This window comes from Myotis daubentonii, chromosome 5 (assembly GCF_963259705.1).
Source record: "Myotis daubentonii chromosome 5, mMyoDau2.1, whole genome shotgun sequence".
Lineage (NCBI taxonomy): Eukaryota > Metazoa > Chordata > Mammalia > Chiroptera > Vespertilionidae > Myotis > Myotis daubentonii.
In genome coordinates, this window is record NC_081844.1 from 58,878,328 (window position 1) to 58,898,155 (window position 19,828).

General features: G+C 48.7%; 1 protein-coding gene across 3 annotated transcripts in view; it reads left to right on the forward strand.

Moving 5' to 3' along the window:
- Positions 1-11,151, forward strand: part of SLC10A7 (solute carrier family 10 member 7) — a 195,593-nt gene extending 184,442 nt beyond the window's left edge. For all 3 annotated transcript variants that reach the window (XM_059697898.1, XM_059697899.1, XM_059697897.1), the window contains 2 exons: positions 7,034-7,179; positions 8,688-11,151. In XM_059697898.1, coding sequence (XP_059553881.1) covers positions 7,034-7,179; positions 8,688-8,776 — 235 coding nt within the window. In that variant the 3' untranslated portion in view covers positions 8,777-11,151. The remainder of the gene's footprint in view (positions 1-7,033; positions 7,180-8,687) is intronic.
- Positions 11,152-19,828: the final 8,677 nt, after the last annotated feature.

A 19,828-nucleotide genomic window follows, 5' to 3' on the forward strand; every position in this document is an offset into this window, starting at 1 on the left:
GCCGAAAATGCTCACAAACCAACTTCTATCCCAAGCGAGTCAAAGGCCAGCCACACAAGCCCCTTCGTTGAAAGGAGTGCCTCTCCCTTTCAGGCTTTTCCTTGTAAATGTGGCTCTTAGGTCTCACCCTCGGGTGCGCTGCGCTAATATTGTCAAGCAGCTCTTCGCGCTGCGGCTCCTCAGGCCTCTGTGCTCCTCGCTGCACCCCCCCGTCCCCCCGCTGCAGTGCCTGCTGATACTTGTCAGAGGCCACACCTGGGCACTCTCGGCTGATCTGCAGGCCTCTGACGGACCCAGGCCCCCATGCCATCACCTGGAGGCAGGTGGCCTTCCTGTTTACTCTAAAAATCGGGGTGATATAGGCTCACTGAATCTGTTTGCCTGACGACCTCTGACAGCAGTGCTGCATCTTCTCAGTCCCCTGTGACCGGTGGGCTTGCACCTTGCCCAGCTTCGGCTTGGTCTCTATCTTCTCTCCCTGTTAACTGAGTAAGAGCATGGCGGGGGTGGGGGGGTGGGCTGGCGCGGCGAGAGGGGTTGCCCATTTGTCCACTGCATCGACCCCAGTGTCTGGCGCATAACAATGAAGACTTACTACTTACCAGACATATTATTTCACTTAAAAAAAATACCTACAAAGTAGGTACATTTTACAGATGTGGAAACCGAGGCTGTGTAACTTACCCCATGATGGTCACTCAGGAGTTAAGGGGTGGACATGGGGTTCCAGCCCAGGGCTTTCTGTCTTGGCTGCAGGTCTCTTTCCTACTGCACTGTACTGCCCCATGCAGGCTACTGGGTCTGATGGATTATCAATTGTTGCATGAGACATCTGTGTTACTAAAAACTAGCTTGCTTTGGGATAATCCTTCCTGAAAGCCTTTTGTAACCAAATTCCACAACTGCCTTTGGACCTTATCAAAGCTTCATTTCGTGCTCTAGAAATGGCACATAATGGCCCCTTTGTTTAGTCATTGAAATAAATCAGTGCCGTTGAGTTTAATTTTCTGTGACTATTTGTCTCCGGGAGAAAGCCTGTGGGGTGTGTATGTGTGTGTGTGCATGTGCTGGGGAAGGGGACACGGAGATTGGCATTTAGTGATGCCGGACAAGAGGGTTCGTGTTTCTCAAACACTGACCGCCTTGCTGGACTGCATTTTGATTGAGGAGACCGTCCATCCCAGTGACTGTCAAAGGCAAACATGGGCTTTCCTGAGAGATCCACTGGCCAGGAAGAGCGAGAATTCAAATAACAATGTGTAGGGCATTTGGATAGTAAAGTTATGGATGTTTCTAACTAAGAACAAACTAAACAAAAGTGGGAAATCACCATGACAACTAAAGAGAGAAGCCACTGGACCCCCTATTGGCCAGCAGCTCTCTCCAGAGCTCAGCGGAGAGTCGAAGGAAGCACTTAAATGGGAACAAGTCATGGAATTCAGGCGAGCGGATCTCTGAAAGACAGGAAATGGTCCAGGTGATTGGAGTAGACCGTCTCTCAGCCACGTGAGAAAGTAAGTCTGATATTAGATTCCAAAAGACACAAAGGGCGTTTTCAGAATATTTCCTCTCCTGCTCCTATTTTTATCCTATAAAATACAGTCCTCCCCAGAGGGGTGTGTGAACAATTCCCTTTACAGTCCAGTGAAGCATCAGGTGTGTGTTCCACATCCTGTCGCTTTCAACAGGAAACATTACTTTAGCACCTATTCCTACATAATCAATCACTTATGTATTGAGTACCAGTCCTGTGCTGTGCTTAAAAACACCATAGGAGAGTCAAAGAAAATTATAAGACTTGGCTTGTATTCAGAGGAAACAAAACCTACACAGAAAAGAGGAGGACATCCATGGTGGAGGAAAATGCAAAGCGGAACCCAAGAGAACCCAGAGTAGGATTCAGGTGCCCGGTGAGAAAGGACGACACCAGGCGGCTCAGCTTCCACAAAGACAGGGCTGGGCTGGGCCAGAGCCCGGGAGGGGAACCGGCAGCGGAAAGTTGGGTTTGATGGAGTTAACGTCGCTTTGTGATGAAAAGTAAGAGACTGAGGTCCAAGTCTGCCTCCACCACCTGCCCGGGTGTGTGATGGCAGACAAGTCACTTAGCTGCTCGACACCCGGTTCCTCATCTTTCAGTGGGAAAACTGCCACCATCGGCTGCTGAAGGATTAAGTGAGAGAACGCAGGCAAAGCACTGGGCGTGCAGCGAGCACTTGCTGCAGGGGTAGTAACAGTGGTTTGCACTGAAGTGGAGTGGGTAGAGGATTCGATGAATCGGCTCTGGAAAGTCTGTGTGGTTCTTGAGCACGGAGTGGGCTTCCATTGACATGGGCTTTAGGAAGGTGAATCCGACTGGTCTGCAGCGTTGATGAAGGGAAGAGTCTGAAGACGGGCTCTGGCAGGAGGCTGAAGAGTCATCTTGGCTTGATTGTTTGCGGCACTGAATTAGGAAGGTGTAGTGAAAACCGAGGGAAGGGGAGTGTGGGTGGAGGGGAGAATCTGCAGGAGCGTCATGTAGAGCTGGTGGCTTCCGATGGAGTTGGAAAGACAAATGGGATTAGTCCAGGTGATCCCCGAAGTTTGAGTTGTAGAAGCCGGGTGAGCCTGTGACAGAAAGGGGGACACCCATCCCTTAGTTGGGGGAAAGCGGAGGTAGTCAAGGCCCCGAGAAGGCAGGGACTTTGCCTGTGTTCTCCTTACGTTCTCAGCCCGGGAACAGTAGTAACTCACAGACAGCAGAGGCCCAGAGAGTATGTTTTAATGAATGGATGGATAGATAGATAGATAGATAGATAGATAGGGAGATAGAGAACAGTGTGCACCTACAAGTTAAATAAACTCTAAACAATAATATGAAGTCAATAGTTTTTATATTGTGAACTATAAATAACCCTTTAGTGGAAATTATACAAAGGCCCGTGTTTAATCTCTGAAGACAGATATCTGTTTCTCAAGGAAAAATAGAAAACAGTTCATCCAGTAGAAAGTAGTAACTTGAAACTCGAACACTGATACAAAGGGAATATTGTAATTCAGAGAACATAAAATAAACATATTTAAAGTGGGGGTGGGGGGACCTGTTCCGGTTCATATTGTTTTATCCCTTCCATCCTGGGAGCAAAGAATAAAAGGAAAGGATAAAAGGAACCCCTTGCTTGCTTGTTAGAAGAAGAAAGCTTGCACTTGAAGTTCCTACCGGGCAGATGTCTGTTGAAAGCTGTGCTTATGGAAGATGCTGCCGTGTCAAACTCTGTTGGGTGATTTTAGACGAATGTGTCATGTGCGACATGGAAATGTGGCGTGCTGCACATTAGGGATTTCCCGAGTGCTCGCATCAGGCAGTGACGTGCCGCGAAAGGGCTCTTTATCTAGCCACACGGTGTGCGTGTAGAGCAGTGGGGAAGTGCTTTGGGTGGAAATTACTTTAGTCAGAAAAAGAATCCATTTACAGTGTGCGCCTTCAAACATCTTTCAGACAATGCATTGTATTAAAGAGGCATTTTTTGATTAATGTTTTATAAACATTTTTCAGCATGACAGCTTATAGTCCCTGTAAAATTGCAAATGCATGCCTAGTGTTCACTTCCATAAAGTCGGATGCCACCTCATAAAGTCTCGTTGGCTCCTGTCAGCCATGGTGACACAGAATCAGTACCTGGCTGCATTAAAATTAATTTCCTTCATGTATATTACTGCAGTGATGGCGAGATGAAAAGAGTCCTATATTTAAATTTTACTTTTAAAAGAAAACTCTTTCTAGCGAGTTTGTTTTTTTTAAATCATTGCGCTTTTTTACCTAGTTAGTGAATGTAATAAACATGGAGCCGTAGTACGGTAAAGTTATGATGGGATCTGGAAGAATACAAACCCATCATTCAACGCACTCCTCTTGAGCACCTACTGGATGCTCAGAGCTGAAGGAGAAATGGTCTCAGACCCTAAGAAGCTGAGCTCAGTGAGGAAAACACATAATGATAGCTAGTGCTGGGACCCTGGGCTGAGATGAGCCCCAGGTTTGGTGAGCACAGAGCTAGAAGCCAGCGTTGGATGCAGCTTAAGAACGAAGGGCTGAAAGACTGAGCCGGCCAAGAAGCGGGTGATGGGCATTCCAGGCAAAAGGAGCTCAAGCGCGAAGGCCCCCAGGCGGGCCAGGGCGTGGGAATGGCGCGTGGCTGGGCTGGTGACGAAGGACGCACAGGGGCTCCTCGTGGCTGAGCACAGAGGCGGAGGGGGAGCGGTGAGGCACAGAGGGAGTGGGGGCCAGTCAGAAGGCCCTCGTCCCGCATGATAAACGCCTGCCTGCCTTGACATGATCAGATTGTGCTCCACAGCGGTCACTGGTGCAGAGCGGAAGATGGCGTGGACAGGACAGCCTGTCTGGAGGTGGTGTGGGAAGTCCAGCACCGGCAGGAGAGACCTTCCTCCCGTGAGGTGGAGGGTGGATTCGGGTCCACAGAAGGTAGAGGTCACTGTACCCTGGAAGCTTCTTGAGGGTAAGGACTTGGCTCGTCTCTGTCTCTCTCTTCGGGGTGGTCCCCACAGTCGCTTAGTCCCTCATCCACATGAAGTCACAGGAGCCCCTTAAGGAGAATAAGCCCACAAGGACTTCTGCCTGGAAAGCTTTCTGCACACCAGGCCCTGTTCTGCTTCGAGGAGTTGCAGTCCCCATGGCGTCTGAACCGAAGACCTCGGCGTCTCCCCTGACATGGGAACAAGTTGCCTTCGTGGCAGTTCCGATGTCACCATGGGGAAAGTTTCCATTTCCTCACTAGGAAAACGGTGCACAGGTAGTTTTCATCAGCCTCCGGGTTATTGCCAGGCCTAGTTCAGTTAATGTGGGAAAGCGCGAGACGGACGCGCATGGCATCTAGTAAGCGCTCAGTACCCGCGAACCATTTTTACCCTTAGCATTGCTGTCTCTCTACCTAATCCGTCACACCCAGGTGGGCTTCTGATGTCTCAGACCCTAGGACACCTTGTATGTCTTGCAGTCGGTTTCCTGTTGACTTACAGTAGCAGCAGCCGCCTGACTGTCTCCCTGGCTTCCCTCTGTGCCCAGTGACTCTGAGCCTGAGGCTTAGCCAAGAAAGGAGACCTCAGGCGTTTTAGCCCAGCAGCCACGGTCCTCGAATTTGGGTCAGAAACCCTGCTCTGATCACCTTTAGAGGCAAATACCCCCATATTTCATGCGCTCCCTGGAGCCCCACCTTTCCTTCACCCCCATCCCCAGTTTCTCTGCGTCATTCCTTTGGACCAAGTCATCTTTCCTGGAAACAGGGTAGGTGTGTTCACATCGGCTCCTTTTTTCATCGGAACAACTTTCCAATGTCAGATGTGGCTTTTCAACTGTGAACGGATTGAGCATATTGTTTTTTAAAAAGAAACCTTTAACTTTTCTATTGGCAAGAAGACAGAAACTGTGCAAAAACCTCAACCTGTGCTTTTGAAGCTCTGAAGGATGTTGTTGGGAAGAGTAGAGTGTTTTCCGTTTACAGCAATGACATGTGAGGCTAGGAGAAAGAAAGCAGCTGTGAAAATGCATGTTCAGTAAAGGTGTGAAGCTTACCAAAAGTACAAATAATTGAAAACGCAGAGCTTTCCCTCACTGGGTTATAATAAAAGGTGATTTCTGAGCCCTCACTGCGCATGCTTGGGAGCTGGGGTCCTTTTCAGAAGCTATTCTAAAGAAACAAGGAGAGAGCTAAGCTATTATAGCGATTCAGGTGACAGAGCTGACACATGTACACACCAGTCCTGACCACCGGGCCGTATTAAAACCATTGGTAATAACAGTTCAACTGCCAGTGTCTGGATTGTGTTATGGAAGCTTAATCGATACACACTACAGTCAGCTGCTTACAAAATATGCACACCGTGCCCTTGGTGCAATAGTGTGTAGACTCAGGAAGTAGTATTCATGTACCTGAACTCTATTAAAACTTTCAATGTGGGTTTAAACAGTCAGCACTAGTCTTAGAGTCCACCTGCCATACGCAATGTTGTATAGCACGCCTGAGACCCTTGGCCAAATGAGAACATGCAAAGCCTTTGTTAATGTTCATTTGGCTAAAGTACCTCCTCCTTACAGTGGTGTATACCATACATTATCTGACCATATCCTTCAGCTCTCAAAAGTGAACTTTGGGGCTTTGAAATGGTGCCAGGAAGGCCTCTCTATTCCATGACTAAGCAAGAAAGGATCTATTTTGAACTTTGGCCTCTCTGGGACTTAGCCTTCCTGAAGCAGCTCTATTCCACGCTATCTCCTCCCCTCTCCTTGGTAGACAGGCTGCTCATGCAGCAAGAGTTATTGGTGCCCTCAAATACCGAGCACCTTTTGAGCTTTCATTGGTTCCAGGTAGAGCTCAGAGCTTACGTAGTGAAAGAGGATGCACCGACTCGGTGACTCACTTGAGACCTTCCCTTTCCAGTCCTGTGAACCTCCCGGGGAATGTGGCCATGACCTAGTCCAGTGATGTCGAACCTACGACACGCGTGTCAGAGGTGACACGTGAACTCATTTTTTTGGTTGATTTTTCTTTGTTCAATGGCATTTAAATATGTAAAATAAATATCAAAAATATAAATCTTTGCTCTGGCTGGTTTGGCTCAGTGGATAGAGCGTCAGCCTACAGACTGAGGGGTCCCAGGTTTGATTCCGGCCAAGGGCATGTACCTTGGTTGCGGGCAGATCTCCAGTAGGAGGTGTGCAGGGGGCGGCTGGTCGATGTTTCTCTCTTATCGATGTTTCTAACTATCCCTCTCCCTTCCTCTCTGTAAGAAATCAATAAAATATATTTAAATATGTATATATATATATATATAAATCTTTGTTTTACTATGGTTGCAAATATCAAAAAATGTCTATATGTGACATGGTACCAGAGTTAAGTTAGGGTTTTTCAAAATGCTGACACGCCGAGTTCAAAAGGTCCGCCATCACTGACCTATTCCAAGTTCCAGTGTTAACAGAAAAGGTCCTTAATTGACAACAGACTGAATGTGCTCTCGGTTTCCTTTCTTTGTCCACCAGGAATCCCGATGCTGAAGATCGTGTTCGCAGGCCACGAGCACCTCTCCTTAATCTCCGTCCCTCTGCTCATCTACCACCCGGTGCAGATCCTCCTGGGCAGCGTGCTGGTGCCCACGATAAAGTCGTGGATGGTGTCGCGGCAGAAGGTGGGACTCCGGACAGATCTTACTTGGATCCGAATCAGATTGAAATGCTGTTTCTGAATGTTAGCTGTTCACACACTGCATGTTCTCATTCTCAGTGGACGTATTTCCTTAACTAAACCCAACAATGATGCATGGATCCACTTCAGTGTGAGCAGGAGGGTTGAGGTTAAATGTTTTGTATGCTTGTAAAAGTACAATTATACTTAAAATGCAGCTTGTAAAGCTCCTTTCCATTTGCTCATACTGAAGGCCATGGTGCAATGGGGTGAATGTTCAGTAAATACACTCAAAGCACATGTGACCCATGAGCCAGCCAGCAGCCGGCTCTGCCCCTGCTCACTGGTGGCCTGGGGCACATCACTCCTCTGCCCCTCGGTGTCTGCCACTCGAGGACTAACGCTGATATCTCCTCCTCGGAGTTGTGGGAGAGCGTGTGGCAGGTGTCTGACAAAAGCTAGCTGCTGTGGTTTTCTTCGCTGTCACTATTGTCCATTAGTGTCTGCATCACTGTTTGCAGCAGCTCCGCTACCCCCGCTGTACAGATTGGGTAATAGGCTCAGAGAGGGAGCAACTTGCCCCAGGCCATGTGGGTGCTTTAGTCCATGTTAGAGTTAGGACTTGAACCCTGGTCTCTTTGGCCCCCAAAACCTTTCCCCTGCACCATGAGGGCACTCCGGACAGAAATACACATTGCTTTTCGAAGAAGCACCCCAGGTCCCCAGGATCCTACCTGGAAAGATTAACGCATCCAACACCATCGCTCATTTAGTTACTTAACGAAGTGTTAGTGAGTGCCACTCTGTGCAGGGCACGGCTCCAGGCCTGATCCTCCCCTCAGGGTTGGTAGAGGGGCATGTTAGTGCCTTATTTTTTACTGTTTACCTATTTTGAAAACTTTCACATATACTTAATATTTATATTTATCAATGTATGTGTGCATTATAGACCAGAATTTCTACATATAAATTTTGACAGAGAATGGAGAAAGTTATCCAAAAATCCTGATGCCCTAATAATGATATATAGCCATAGCAAACAGCAGATTAATCGGAGTGAAACTTTCTAAATATTTCAAAGCTCTGGCATTCGTTTTGCAGATAAGAAGCATTTCCAAGGGGGAGACGACATTGGACAGTGCTGTTCATCTTCCCACACTGGGGCCACTGTCTAACTTAGAATAACCCAGAGGCTTAGGGTGTCATCCCTCCCATTTGAGCACCAAAACAAACACAAAGCACCCATCCCAAGGGTATGCACAATTGCCCTGCAGACAATACCATTGAGACCTGCAGCCAACTCCAGTGCACAGGGGACTGTGTGAGTGGCCAGGCCAGGCTGGGGAGGTGGGCGGGTGATGTCTGTCACAGAGGTTTGGGTCCCTGGTTACCTAGTGCTATCTGGGAGGGCCTCTTCCTTCTCGGAGCATCGATGATCTGGTGTTTATTGACACTTCCACTCGGCTCATGGATGCTGTCCAACTCTGAACTGCATGTTCTCCTCTCTTGCAGGGAGTGAAGTTGACGAGACCAATCGTATAGCGCAGGAGGTGCCCGGCCTGCGGCGATGTACATATGTACAGGGTTGTGCACAGTCCTGAGACTCGTACTTGTGAATGTTGCTTTGATGCATATTTTATTTTTTTACACACAGAAAATGATAAAACTGTTGAAGTGCCTTAAAAATGTATTTGACAAGAGCGTTATTTCCAAAACCAACTTTGTTGGTTACTGCCAGGGGTGGTGCAGTATTTTGGAGTTGTTTAATATTTCTTTTCCTAACGCAGGGAACAGTCATCGTAAGTGACAAAAGCCCCAGCTTTGTGCATACAACTCTGTCATGGTTACTGTACTGTTCGAAAGGAGGTCGTACCATCAGAGAAATGCCCTTCCGAAGACGGGGACTACTTCCAAAGTCTTACTCACAAGTACTTTGATTTACTGTGTGATTTTCTTCTACAACTGTGACATGCCTCTTATCAACTCCACAGGAGTCATAGACTGAAAAGCATAATTTATCTGCATTCCTTGACATCTATTTTTTAGACATTCCTTCAAATAGTTTCCACACAGAAATTCCTCTGTGCCATGATCAGAAATTGTGATAGTATGTGTCTTAAATTTACTATAAGCTGCTTCAAAGAAAAGACCGGATGGTTGAGTTATGGTCAATTAAGTGACGTTTTGAGGAAAACTACAAGATATGGTTTTCAGGATTTTCAAAATCATAGATGTTTCATTTTTCTTCCAATTTAACTTCTTTCCTATTTTCCAACACACTCGCAAACTCATAATAGCCAAATGTGAGACACAAAAATGTTATCAGTTTGAAAGCATCAGTGATTAATGATGGACTATATTCACATTCCACGACTGAGAAAAACTTTTCCTGTTACATAGATGTGCTGAGCACAAATCACCCTGTTAGCCAGAAGCAGCAGCCTGTTACATCCTTGAATTAAGCACACTTACGGCATTTGAGACAAGTTATAAATGAAAATTTCCTTGGCAGGCTTGGCAAACGATTGCGACATTTAAAAAAATTTAAATCAGATTGCTGTTATGAATAAATGGAAATATGAAGGTCATAGATGCAAACAGATGTTACAGATACACATTCTTTCTACCCAAATGGAAAAAAAAAAATGGACACAGAAAATGCAAAACCATTTATTGGCCAAAGTAGTAAGTAAAATTCATTCCCAATTGGGCTTCAGCTTTCAAAACAGTGTTGAATATTTGCCTCTGCGAGTGAAGAGCATTCACTGGACCCAAAGAGAGAATAGAGCAATATGTAAAGTCAGGGGAACTCTCTGCTTCCCGCACACCCTCTGTGACATCCTCTCCATGTGTCTTTCTTGATCTGACAGACAAGATCGGCGCCCGGGAGCACACCAGGGCCACGCTGTCCTCGGCAGCTGTCCTGTTGTTTTGTCAACAAAAGAAAAATCATTCCTTAGAAACCGATCAAGTTCATCAATTGTGTGACTTTGTATTCTTGTTACTACCAGGCCTCGTCTCCTGTGGGCTTCTTCTGACTCATTTCAACATCACTGAATTTCATAAATTTCAGAACAGTTATCCTCAGTGTCAATTTTAAAGCCAGTGCCAGACCTTGCATAAAACTACGCTAAATGGGCTATTTGTCAAGAATTTTCATCGTCGAGACTTTTGTAATTTTGTTTGATACTTTGGATGCTTACAAATGGAGCTCAGAAAGGTTTTTGTGTTCTGTTCCTGTAAACTTCTTTAAAGTTCAGAGTAAATGAAATTGAGTTACAATAAAAGCTAGCATTAGAATACTGTTTTTCCCCCCAACTTATCTACCTCTCTTGTCAAACACCTATAGTAGGTGTGTGATTATGGGATAATATTCAACGGAAAATACTATAACATCTTTTGCTTTAAAAAAAAATCTTTTTTTTTTAATAATCTACATGGTGAATGTTGGTGGCTTTAGTGATATGTTTATGCCTATTTCTTTTACACAAATGCTGTGGCATATTTTTCCATAAAGGAAAAACAGAATTAAAATTTATTTTTAATTCATGTTTATTGGGATTTAATTATTCATGTCTGAAAATACTTTATTATGTTTATGTACTGTCAAGCTATCTGTTCTATGCATTTGTTTTGTCTAAGTGTATTTATGAAAGAAATAATTAGATTATATTTATGTTTACCCATTTTTCCACCTGGATTTTTTTAATGGCTGTTATGAAATTTGATTATTTTAGTGGGTGATAATGTTCATCTCTTCATATGTTCTTTTCTAAGTTTTAAAATTTTTGTGGGTTTTTTTTCAAGTTCTTTCCTGTTCTGTTTGAAATTAACACACCTCTGGCTAATGTTCAGTGTTTGTTTATGCTAAATACCAAATTTTTTCAAAAGGATTGGTAAAGTAATAAAGTGGATTATTTATGATGAATGGAAGATGAAAAGGATTCTATGATTAAACAAAGAAATGTTTCAGAAATCACAAGAGAACCTGTGTCTTATTTTTAGCCTGATTTCAGATGCACTCACAATGCCTTCTGAGAACCTACAGATTTCTCTTGAGTCACCCAAATACTATTGCATCATTTGTGGTGAAAGAGACACAAGCTCCACCATCTTCCCAGGTTTCCATCTCAGTACTTTCTCCACACCATAACTTTAAAGCCAGAAACAGCCCTGGCTTTTGTATCAGAAATATATGTGTTCTCTGCATCGGAGTTGAGGACCAAAAGAGAAACATACCCAGCAATAGTGATAGATTTTAGGTGATCTGAATGCTTGTTGCCCTTGTTATTCTTTGGAGAGAGAGAAAAGATGAGACCTTGGAATGCCTTTTCCAAACCCCATGTTTCCTTATGAGCAAGTTACTTTGTTTGAATTCCGTGCCTCCGTGTTCTTCATTTGCTGAGCTTGGTTAGCAGTCTCTTCTCCCTGTGGGGCTGACAGCAGCGTCAGCTGCCCCACCCGGCTTTCCTGTTCGCACCAGGGCAAGGCTGGCTCCCGTGATGTGCCCTTGGAAGATGCCTCCAGCCTTCTCAAACCTTTGCATCGTCTGATTGTTACTTTAGGTTTCTGTCTCCTCCAACACAGTCTTCATCCCCATTTTCCTTCTGTGCCTGACATAGTGCCTGGCTCGGAGTAGCAGCCACAAAAATGTGTATTGATTTTCCAAATTGTGATCTTAATAGCTAGGTCCTCACCTTCAAAATTCTGAGAGCTCTTATTATAGACTCCCTTTGAGTTAGTTGTTTACCTTGGCTATATACCAAAAGTGAGATCGCTGGATTATGGACGTTCTATTTTTAATTTCATGAGGACCCCCATACTGTTTTCCATAAGGACTCTTTCTGCAGTGCTAAACTGAACCCCCCCCCCCCCAAAAAAAAAGCCTTTAGTCAAAATCTGCTTCACACCAAAGCTTTCTGTTTATTTGGGGGAAAATAAAAGGTTCAACATCCACCAAAAGGTGCTATAGATGAGATGGAAGAAGACATTCCAGTAATAAAGACACCAAATCATACGTGGGGATTTTTACAGGAGATGATGAGAAGAATGGATGCTCTTAGAAATCTTGGAGGAGCATAGAATTCGCTCTTAAACCACTACATCCAGATATAAATTAAGATGCGCTCAGATGTGAGAGGTTGCAACACTAGCGGCTGATATTCAGTGCTCCGTGGGGTACACAGGCCCACGCTGGCAATGCCAAGCTACCAGAGTGCTGTTCCTCACGCTGGCGTCAGGAGGGATGCTGGGGAGGGCCCTCCCAGGATGAGGTGGCCGAGCCAGCATGCTCCGCACCGCGGGCCGTGCTAGGTTCCTCACCCAGACTTTCCGTTTGACTCCGCAGCCCCCCGAGGAGGAGACGTACGTGCCGTCCCCACTGTGTGGGTGAGGAGACTAAGGCCAGAGAGGCCAACAGTGGTTGCAGGCCTCACGGCTCCTAGGGGAGTGGCGATTTCAACTCGGATTTTCCTGACTCCAGAGCCCACACGACAACCACTAAGCAGACTCCTCCACAACCCTAGACTTGTGGAAGCTGGCCTGATTCTAACTCTGAAATCTGCAACCAAGGTTGATAAAGGATGTTGTTCTCTCCTTATGTGGAGTGAATCAAAGCCGCCCCACGCCGCCTCAGAAATTCCAGACAATCGGAGGAAGGCCAGGGTTCCTGCAGACACCAGGCCTCCGAGCCCACGGAAGGGAAGGCAGCACACGAGGATGTGGGTCCTGGCCTCAGCCCTGTTCCTGCCTCTTCCAGACGTGAAGTCTTGCAGCCGGGCCGTCTGTGCTCAAGTGTGCGGTCACTGCTGAAATCCTGGGGTCTGGGTCTACGTGTGGCCCTTGGAGTCCTAGGCGGGCTTTGCTAGAACTCAGCTGTATTTTTCCACCAGGACTTCCTGCCCCGGGACCCCCATTACCACCTCCTGGGCGGCCATTCTGACAGTCCCTCCCCGCCCCACCCCCAACCAGCTCCCCTCCAGCTCCAGCCCTAAGAATCCCCGTGTGCAAGGAAGACAGCGCAAGATCACGTGTGTATAGCTCGCTTCTCTGCTCACGAAGCCAAATTGAGAATTGAGTAGCATCATAGGTTTGTTATTGGGGTCGAATGAGAGAACCCCTGCAAACACTTTGTCACAGTGCCTGGCACTGGTAAGGCCCCGTATGCGGCGGCTACTATTGCTGTTGAGTGCGGATGGGGGCGGGTAAACCGAATTGACATGAGGCCTCAGACAGGTGGAGGCCGGCGTGGGGCTCTGTGCTGCCCGCCTTCTAATCTATGCAAAAGACCGATGACGAAGTCCGTTACATGTCACTAATCAAGTCAGGAAGTGACCGGGGCACCAGTCTCTACTTGGTCAGTTCATGAAGACACTGCTTTTGAATGTTAAGACGGCTGCCTCAATCCTGGCTTCCAGCCGCATGGGGAGGCGCTCCCAGCCCACCGTGGCTGCCTGGGCCCTGCCCTTTCCTGCCTTCTCCGAAGAACTCCACGCAGAGATTGTGCCCGACTCCCGCCAAGCCGGAGTCCGGCTGAGAACCGTGATGATGCGGCTCAGGGACAGAGCTGCCGCATATGGATTCTGACTTACGGACGCCTGGCTGGCATGAGTTGTGACTATGGGGCTGGCTCTAGAGCAGACCCTCTGTGGTCCTGTCCTCCCTCTCTGAGGGCCCGTCCTTGAGCTCTGACTGTGTCTAGGCTGAAATGTCCCCTTCCCACTTCATCCAGTGCCACCATGGCCCTGAAGTGGCTGTCTGTCCCCTTTAAGGCTCCCCTCCAACCCCCCATCATCCCTTTAACATTTCTAGGAATTCTGGTTTTTAAGTCTTTCTTCCCACCAATGGTGGGAACTTTTGAGCCACACCCACAGCATCAGTCACCTTCTGTAAACCAGCAAGGACGCCCAGATCTGTGGCCCTGCGCTCACATTTCCAATTTCATTTGGACATTCGCACCTGAGTATCCCCAAGGCCCCTCTGACCCCACATTCCCTAGAGCAGTGGTTCTCAACCTTCCTAATGCCGCGACCCTTTAATACAGATCCTCACGTTGTGGTGACCCCCAACCATAAAATTATTCTTGTTGCTACTTCATAACTGTAATTTTGCTACTGTTATGAATCATAATGTAAATATCTGATATGCAGGATGTATTTTCATTGTTACAAATTGAACATAATTAAAGCATAGTGATTCATCACAAAAACAATATGTAATTATATATGTGTTTTCCGATGGTCTTAGGCGACCCCTGTGAAAGGGTCATTCGACCCCCAAAGGGGTTGCGACCCACAGGTTGAGAACCGCTGTCCTAAAGGAAAAGTCAATAACCTCTCCCTACATTCACCCTCCCTAAACCCGCTTCTTTTGTTGGCATAGCAACCTTTCCAAACCTGCTTCCTATGTTGGCATAGCAACCAGGCCTAGCTTTCTCCCCCTCAGCCTTCACAGCTCACTTTTGGTATTCAGTTAGCAAATTCTGTTTATTCTCTCTGCAAAACTTCTTAATTCCTGCCTTCTCCATCCCACTGCCGCTATCTTAAAAGACCTTTGTTAGTGCTCTTTTTCCCGCCAGGATTGCCTTTCTTCCCTCCGGGAAGCCCTGTGCTGACATTTGTCAATCACCTGCCAGGTGCTGGGCGCTCTGCTAATGCTTTCCATGAGTTATCCCATTTAGTCCTGTGACAATTTTGGACGTTGGTGTAATTGCTCCCATTTTACAGATGAGAAAATGGAGGCTCCAAGAGACCAAGTTCCAGGTGCCAGAACTTATAAGTGACAAAGTCTGGATTTCCACCTGGATGGCTGACTGGGCCAGCACCTGGCTTCCCTCCCTCCCCCTCTGCACTACTGACTGGATTCTCAGCGCTCCCCACCCACCCCCCATTCTCACTCCCCCCCTCCACCGCCCTCGTCCCCCCTCACCCCTCCCGCCACATTACCCTGCTTATGAGACACTGTCTTTGGTTTTCAGTTGTATAAAGAACATCTTCACTTGCTAATTTCTCACTCACCAGGTTGTAGAAAATTATCATTCTCCACATGTTCCCCCTCCCCCCCCGCCCCCAAAATGATCAATTTCTTTAGTGGGAACCTGCTTTGTTTACTCTGTAACCCTGATAACTGACAGGATGCTTGCCTGACAGTAGGAACCTCAATAAATGCTTATGGAACAATGGGTTAACCCTTAAGGCCCACCAGGTTACTTGGCTGATTTTGGAGGACAGATGTCTTCAGATTATGAAACACCGTTTTTAGTAAGTGGCATGTGACTCTCAGTTATCACTCAGGGAATAGGAATCATCATATTATCTATGGATGCTCCTAAAATGATTTTTTAAAAATGAAAACCATCAGTAAAAATAATGACAATTTTGACCCCAGAGTAATTGAGACACTTGTGTGGTCTTCACTTTGGGAGCCATCTCTTTGGCTGAAATGCATGTGCAAAGGTCCTGAGGTCAGGGTCAGGCACCCAGCCTGGGAGGAGCATGTGCCTTTTGGGCCCAGGCTAGTCAAACAGGCCCCTGCCTCTATGCCCGTCATCTGCCTTCCATTTCCCATTTCTCCTGGACACAAATTCTGGAGCATGAACCTCTCAGTCCCAAATGCTAAGTTAGGATCCAACCAAAATTCAACTGGCTGAGGCGAACACATGGGCAGATCCAAGACAGAACGCTGGGCCAGGCGCAGGGAGGCCCGGGCAGGCCAGTTATTGTAAAGAGAGCCTTACATCGGGGCCTTTTACCTCTGGGTCATGGGTTCAAATCCAGCAAGGCCTGGCCTGACAGAAAATCATTATGGGCTCTGTGTCAGGCTGCCTGAGAGATGGAAAATAAATCCCTGTCTCCGTCCAGCAGGCAAGTGTCCACATCGCGCTTGGCACTAAGCGGCTCTCGACTCCGTGGAGACAGAGTAGAAGTCATGCGACAGTTTCCCGGGTCCCCGAGGTCAGGCGAGCCTGCATGTCAGCGTTGTCTGCGTGCGGTCTGACAGCTCCCTCGTCGCACCCGTTCAGCGGCACTTTATTAATCTGGTGGCCGGGTTTTTCTTTGAAGACATTAACAAGTAGTTTGAAATAATGGAACAACTGGAAGGAAAAATATCTGGTTCTGCAGCATCAAAAAAGAATGGCCAAGATCACAATAGAGAAATATCTAAATTTTTTTCCTTGGCAGAGTTGGGCCCAGCAGGGCCTGGCCAGGGCTTCTGGGCGGGGCTGGCAGGCCACAGCTGTTGCACAAAGCTCTCTGGGGGACAATTCCCTCTAGAGCAGTGGTTCTCAACCTTCTGGCCCTTTAAATACAGTTCCTCATGTTGTGACCCAACCATAAAATCATTTTCGTTGCTACTTCATAACTGTAATGTTGCTACTGTTATGAATCGTAATGTAAATATCTGATATGCAGGATGGTCTTAGGCGACCCCTGTGAAAGGGTCGTTCGACCGCCAAAGGGGCCGCGACCCACAGGTTGAGAACCGCTGCTCTAGAGTATTTTATTTGTGTCTCACTTCGCCCTCTTAGAACCATCTAATCACCCGCCTAGGGGCGTTGCCAGCTTAGAAAGACCATCCCCTTCCTGTGCACAGACAGGCCCCCCCCCCTTCAGGGGTGTCCACCAAACTTCCACAAGCGGGGCCTTCCTCACCGGCCCGGCAGGGACTGGCACAGGCAGAGGGCGGCGCGACCTGATAGCACTGTGCACCCGCAACGGTGGAGAGCTTCATCCTCAACGGCGTCCTCTGTGCCCCCCCCCCCCGCCCCCCGGGGGTGGCTGCAGAGTCTCCCAGCCTCCTGTGTCACTCAAGAAGCCCCCAGTCCTCCCAAGACTCCAGGCTCTGGACAGATGGAGGCCACTGGTTGGTGTGGCTCCCTCCTCAGCGAGCGTGCTGTCTGGGGTTCCCTAGGTCAGCGTGGGGCCGATGTTGGCCCTGCTGTTGGTGGGATCCAGCCAAATCACAACGGATTGGCCGGCCCTCTAGACTCCAGCGTTCACCTGGCTCATGGGCACCTGGCGAAGGTGTGTGGAGGGACGTGCTGAGCCAGGCCAGGAGCACAGAGGCGGAGAGCCCGCCTCCACACTGCTGTCCGGGGAAACCTCTTCCTCCGCCTTTCTCTGGCCCCTCCAGCCCCGCTCAGTTTGGAGCGGGGTCTCCCTCCTCATTTGGTTGAACTGCGGAGAAGCCCAGCGCTCAGGGCCTCCTGCATCGCCAGAGCCTCTGCTCCCGCCTTCCTCACTTCCCCAATCCTCTCCCCCCTCCTCCGAGCTCCCTACGCAGAAAGAAGCCCCCCATTCCCCATTTCCATGTTTCTTCTTGTTCCCACTCTGTGAGGCACATGGGCTGTTAAACAGAGACAACTGGGATCCTCTCTGCTACTGTTCACATAAACCAGCAGCTTCATGCAGAAGCCCCGCTGCATCTGGACTGGGGGTGGGGAGGGGGAGGGGGTTGCCATGTGCATAGTCCCCCTGACAGCGTCCTGTGCCCCTCTCCCTGACACGCTGCGCGGGAGCAGGGTTCTAAAGCCGTGTCCCTGTGCACGCACGCGCGCGTCCACCTGTGTGTCTAGTTATAGAGTCATACATGCTCCCAGAAAGGCTGAGAGTGGAGCCGAGTGAAAAGGCGGAGCTGCCACAGGCACTAGGAGAAGCACTGCCCTGAGCCCCGGGCTGCCTGCCTCCCCGACATTCTCTGCTGCCCTGGGTCTCAGCCACGGGTGCCCCTTCAGAGTCCCTAGGGTCGCCCTGCTTCTCCCAGAGTCCCCAGGGCTTCTCTCAAATGCAGCCTCAAGGTCCCCCCAGTGCACGCCCCTGGGCAGAGAGGCGCCATCTGAGGACTGCCCTGCTGCCCATGAGGGGGAAGAGTCAAGGTCAGCAGAGAGGAGTGGCCCCCAAAAAGGCGGGCGGAAGTCTGCCTGACAGGCTGAACCTGAAGGAAGCAGCTGTGGTCCGGTCCCTGGACCAGCCCTGATCTCCAGAAAGTGGGACGCCCGGGGCAAGAGCGCCCCCTGCTGGCCCAGCCCGAGCAGCACGTAGGCAAAAGGGGGCAGCTGCCTGTGTGCCCTGGGCTTCCTCTGCAGCTGTGCTGAGGGGAGAAGGAGGGTGCGTCCAATGATGGCAAAGGGCTTGCCTGGACGCACAGAGAGGTTGTTGGTGCTGGGCCTGGTACACGGCAGATGCTCAGTAAAACACTATGGAAGAGCCCGGCCGGCGTGGCTCGGTGGTTGAGCATTGACCTGTAAACAGAAGGTCATGGTTCGATTCCAGGTCAGGGCACATGCCCGGGCTGTGGGCTCGATCCCGGTGGGGGGCATGCATGAGGCAGCCAATCGATGATTCTCCCTCATCATGGATGTTTCTATCTCTTCCTCTCTGAAATCAATAAAAATATATTTTAAAAAAACACATTATGGAAGAAAGTGACCTTCTCCCTCCGCCCTGCCACTGCTGTGGGGACGCCGCCTCTGAAACGGGGTGAGGATGACCTCATCCAGCTGCTTCCAGGATGAGATGAGGTCAGAAGAGTGAGCGATGTCACCACGACAGGGTGAGACAAACATCGCGATGGGGCGTCGAGTGCTGTGTGTCACACACGCCTTGGGCATAAGGATTTATTGGTTAAAAGGCAGTTCTTATCCCTGGACAGTCTTCTCTTCATTGAATGAGAAATCCAAGTTATAGCCCTAATGGTGAGGCCTGGCCTAACCGGTCTGGCTCAGTGGATAGAGTGTCAGCCTGCAGACTCAATAGTCCCAGGTTCGATTCCGGTCAGGTGCATATACCTTGGTTGTGGGCACATCCCCAGCAGGGGGTGTGCAGGAGGCAGCTGATCGATGTTTCTAACTCTCTATTCCTCTCCCTTCCCCTCTGTAAAAAATCAATAAAATATATTTTAAAAAAGAGAAAGAAATCTAAGTTATAGAATACCTCTTTCCACCCCCCCCCCCCCCCACACACACACACACACCACCACCACCACCAGTGGAACTCAATAGAACCATTTTCTTTTTGGGTGGAAAAAAATTTGTTTTTCTAAATTGGGCTGTGAGGCTGCTCACTGCCCTGGACAGCCCTGGCTACACAAAATGCGCAGGGCATTCTTCCAGCAGCGAGCCGGGTCTTATTTACACTTATTTACATATCGAGCGAGATCTCCATGGCAGCCTGCCCGGAAGCCCTATTTTTAATTGTTTGCTGCCCCAGCTGCCCCTCTGACCCTTCCTGGCACTCTTCTGAGGATTTCCGGCCACTGCTGGCTTTGGAGGGAAGGGCAGAAGACGAGACGCCTTGGAGGGGATTTCAGCAAAGACTGGACTCAAACCAGAGGCCCCCAAATTTGGCATCTCCTCGCCCCCTTCCAAGGTGGTGATCCTGGGGGCCCAGGGCTGGCTCCCTGGGGAGCAGAAGGGATTTGGGCTCCGGCCAGTGGGCCAGCCTCACAGCTTGGCCAGCTGCATCCCATGTGGACAAAAGGGCAGGGAAGAGGGAAGCAGCTGCCTGTGTGTTCTCGGCTTCCTCTCGAGCTGTGCTTCTGGAGGAATTCGGAATAGTTCCAACTGAAGGCAAAGGGCTTGCCCTGAAATTTGGATGGGCTGGGTTGGGGGGGGGGTGTTTTTCCCCCCTTTCTTTTTAAAAGCAGCATTTCCTAGA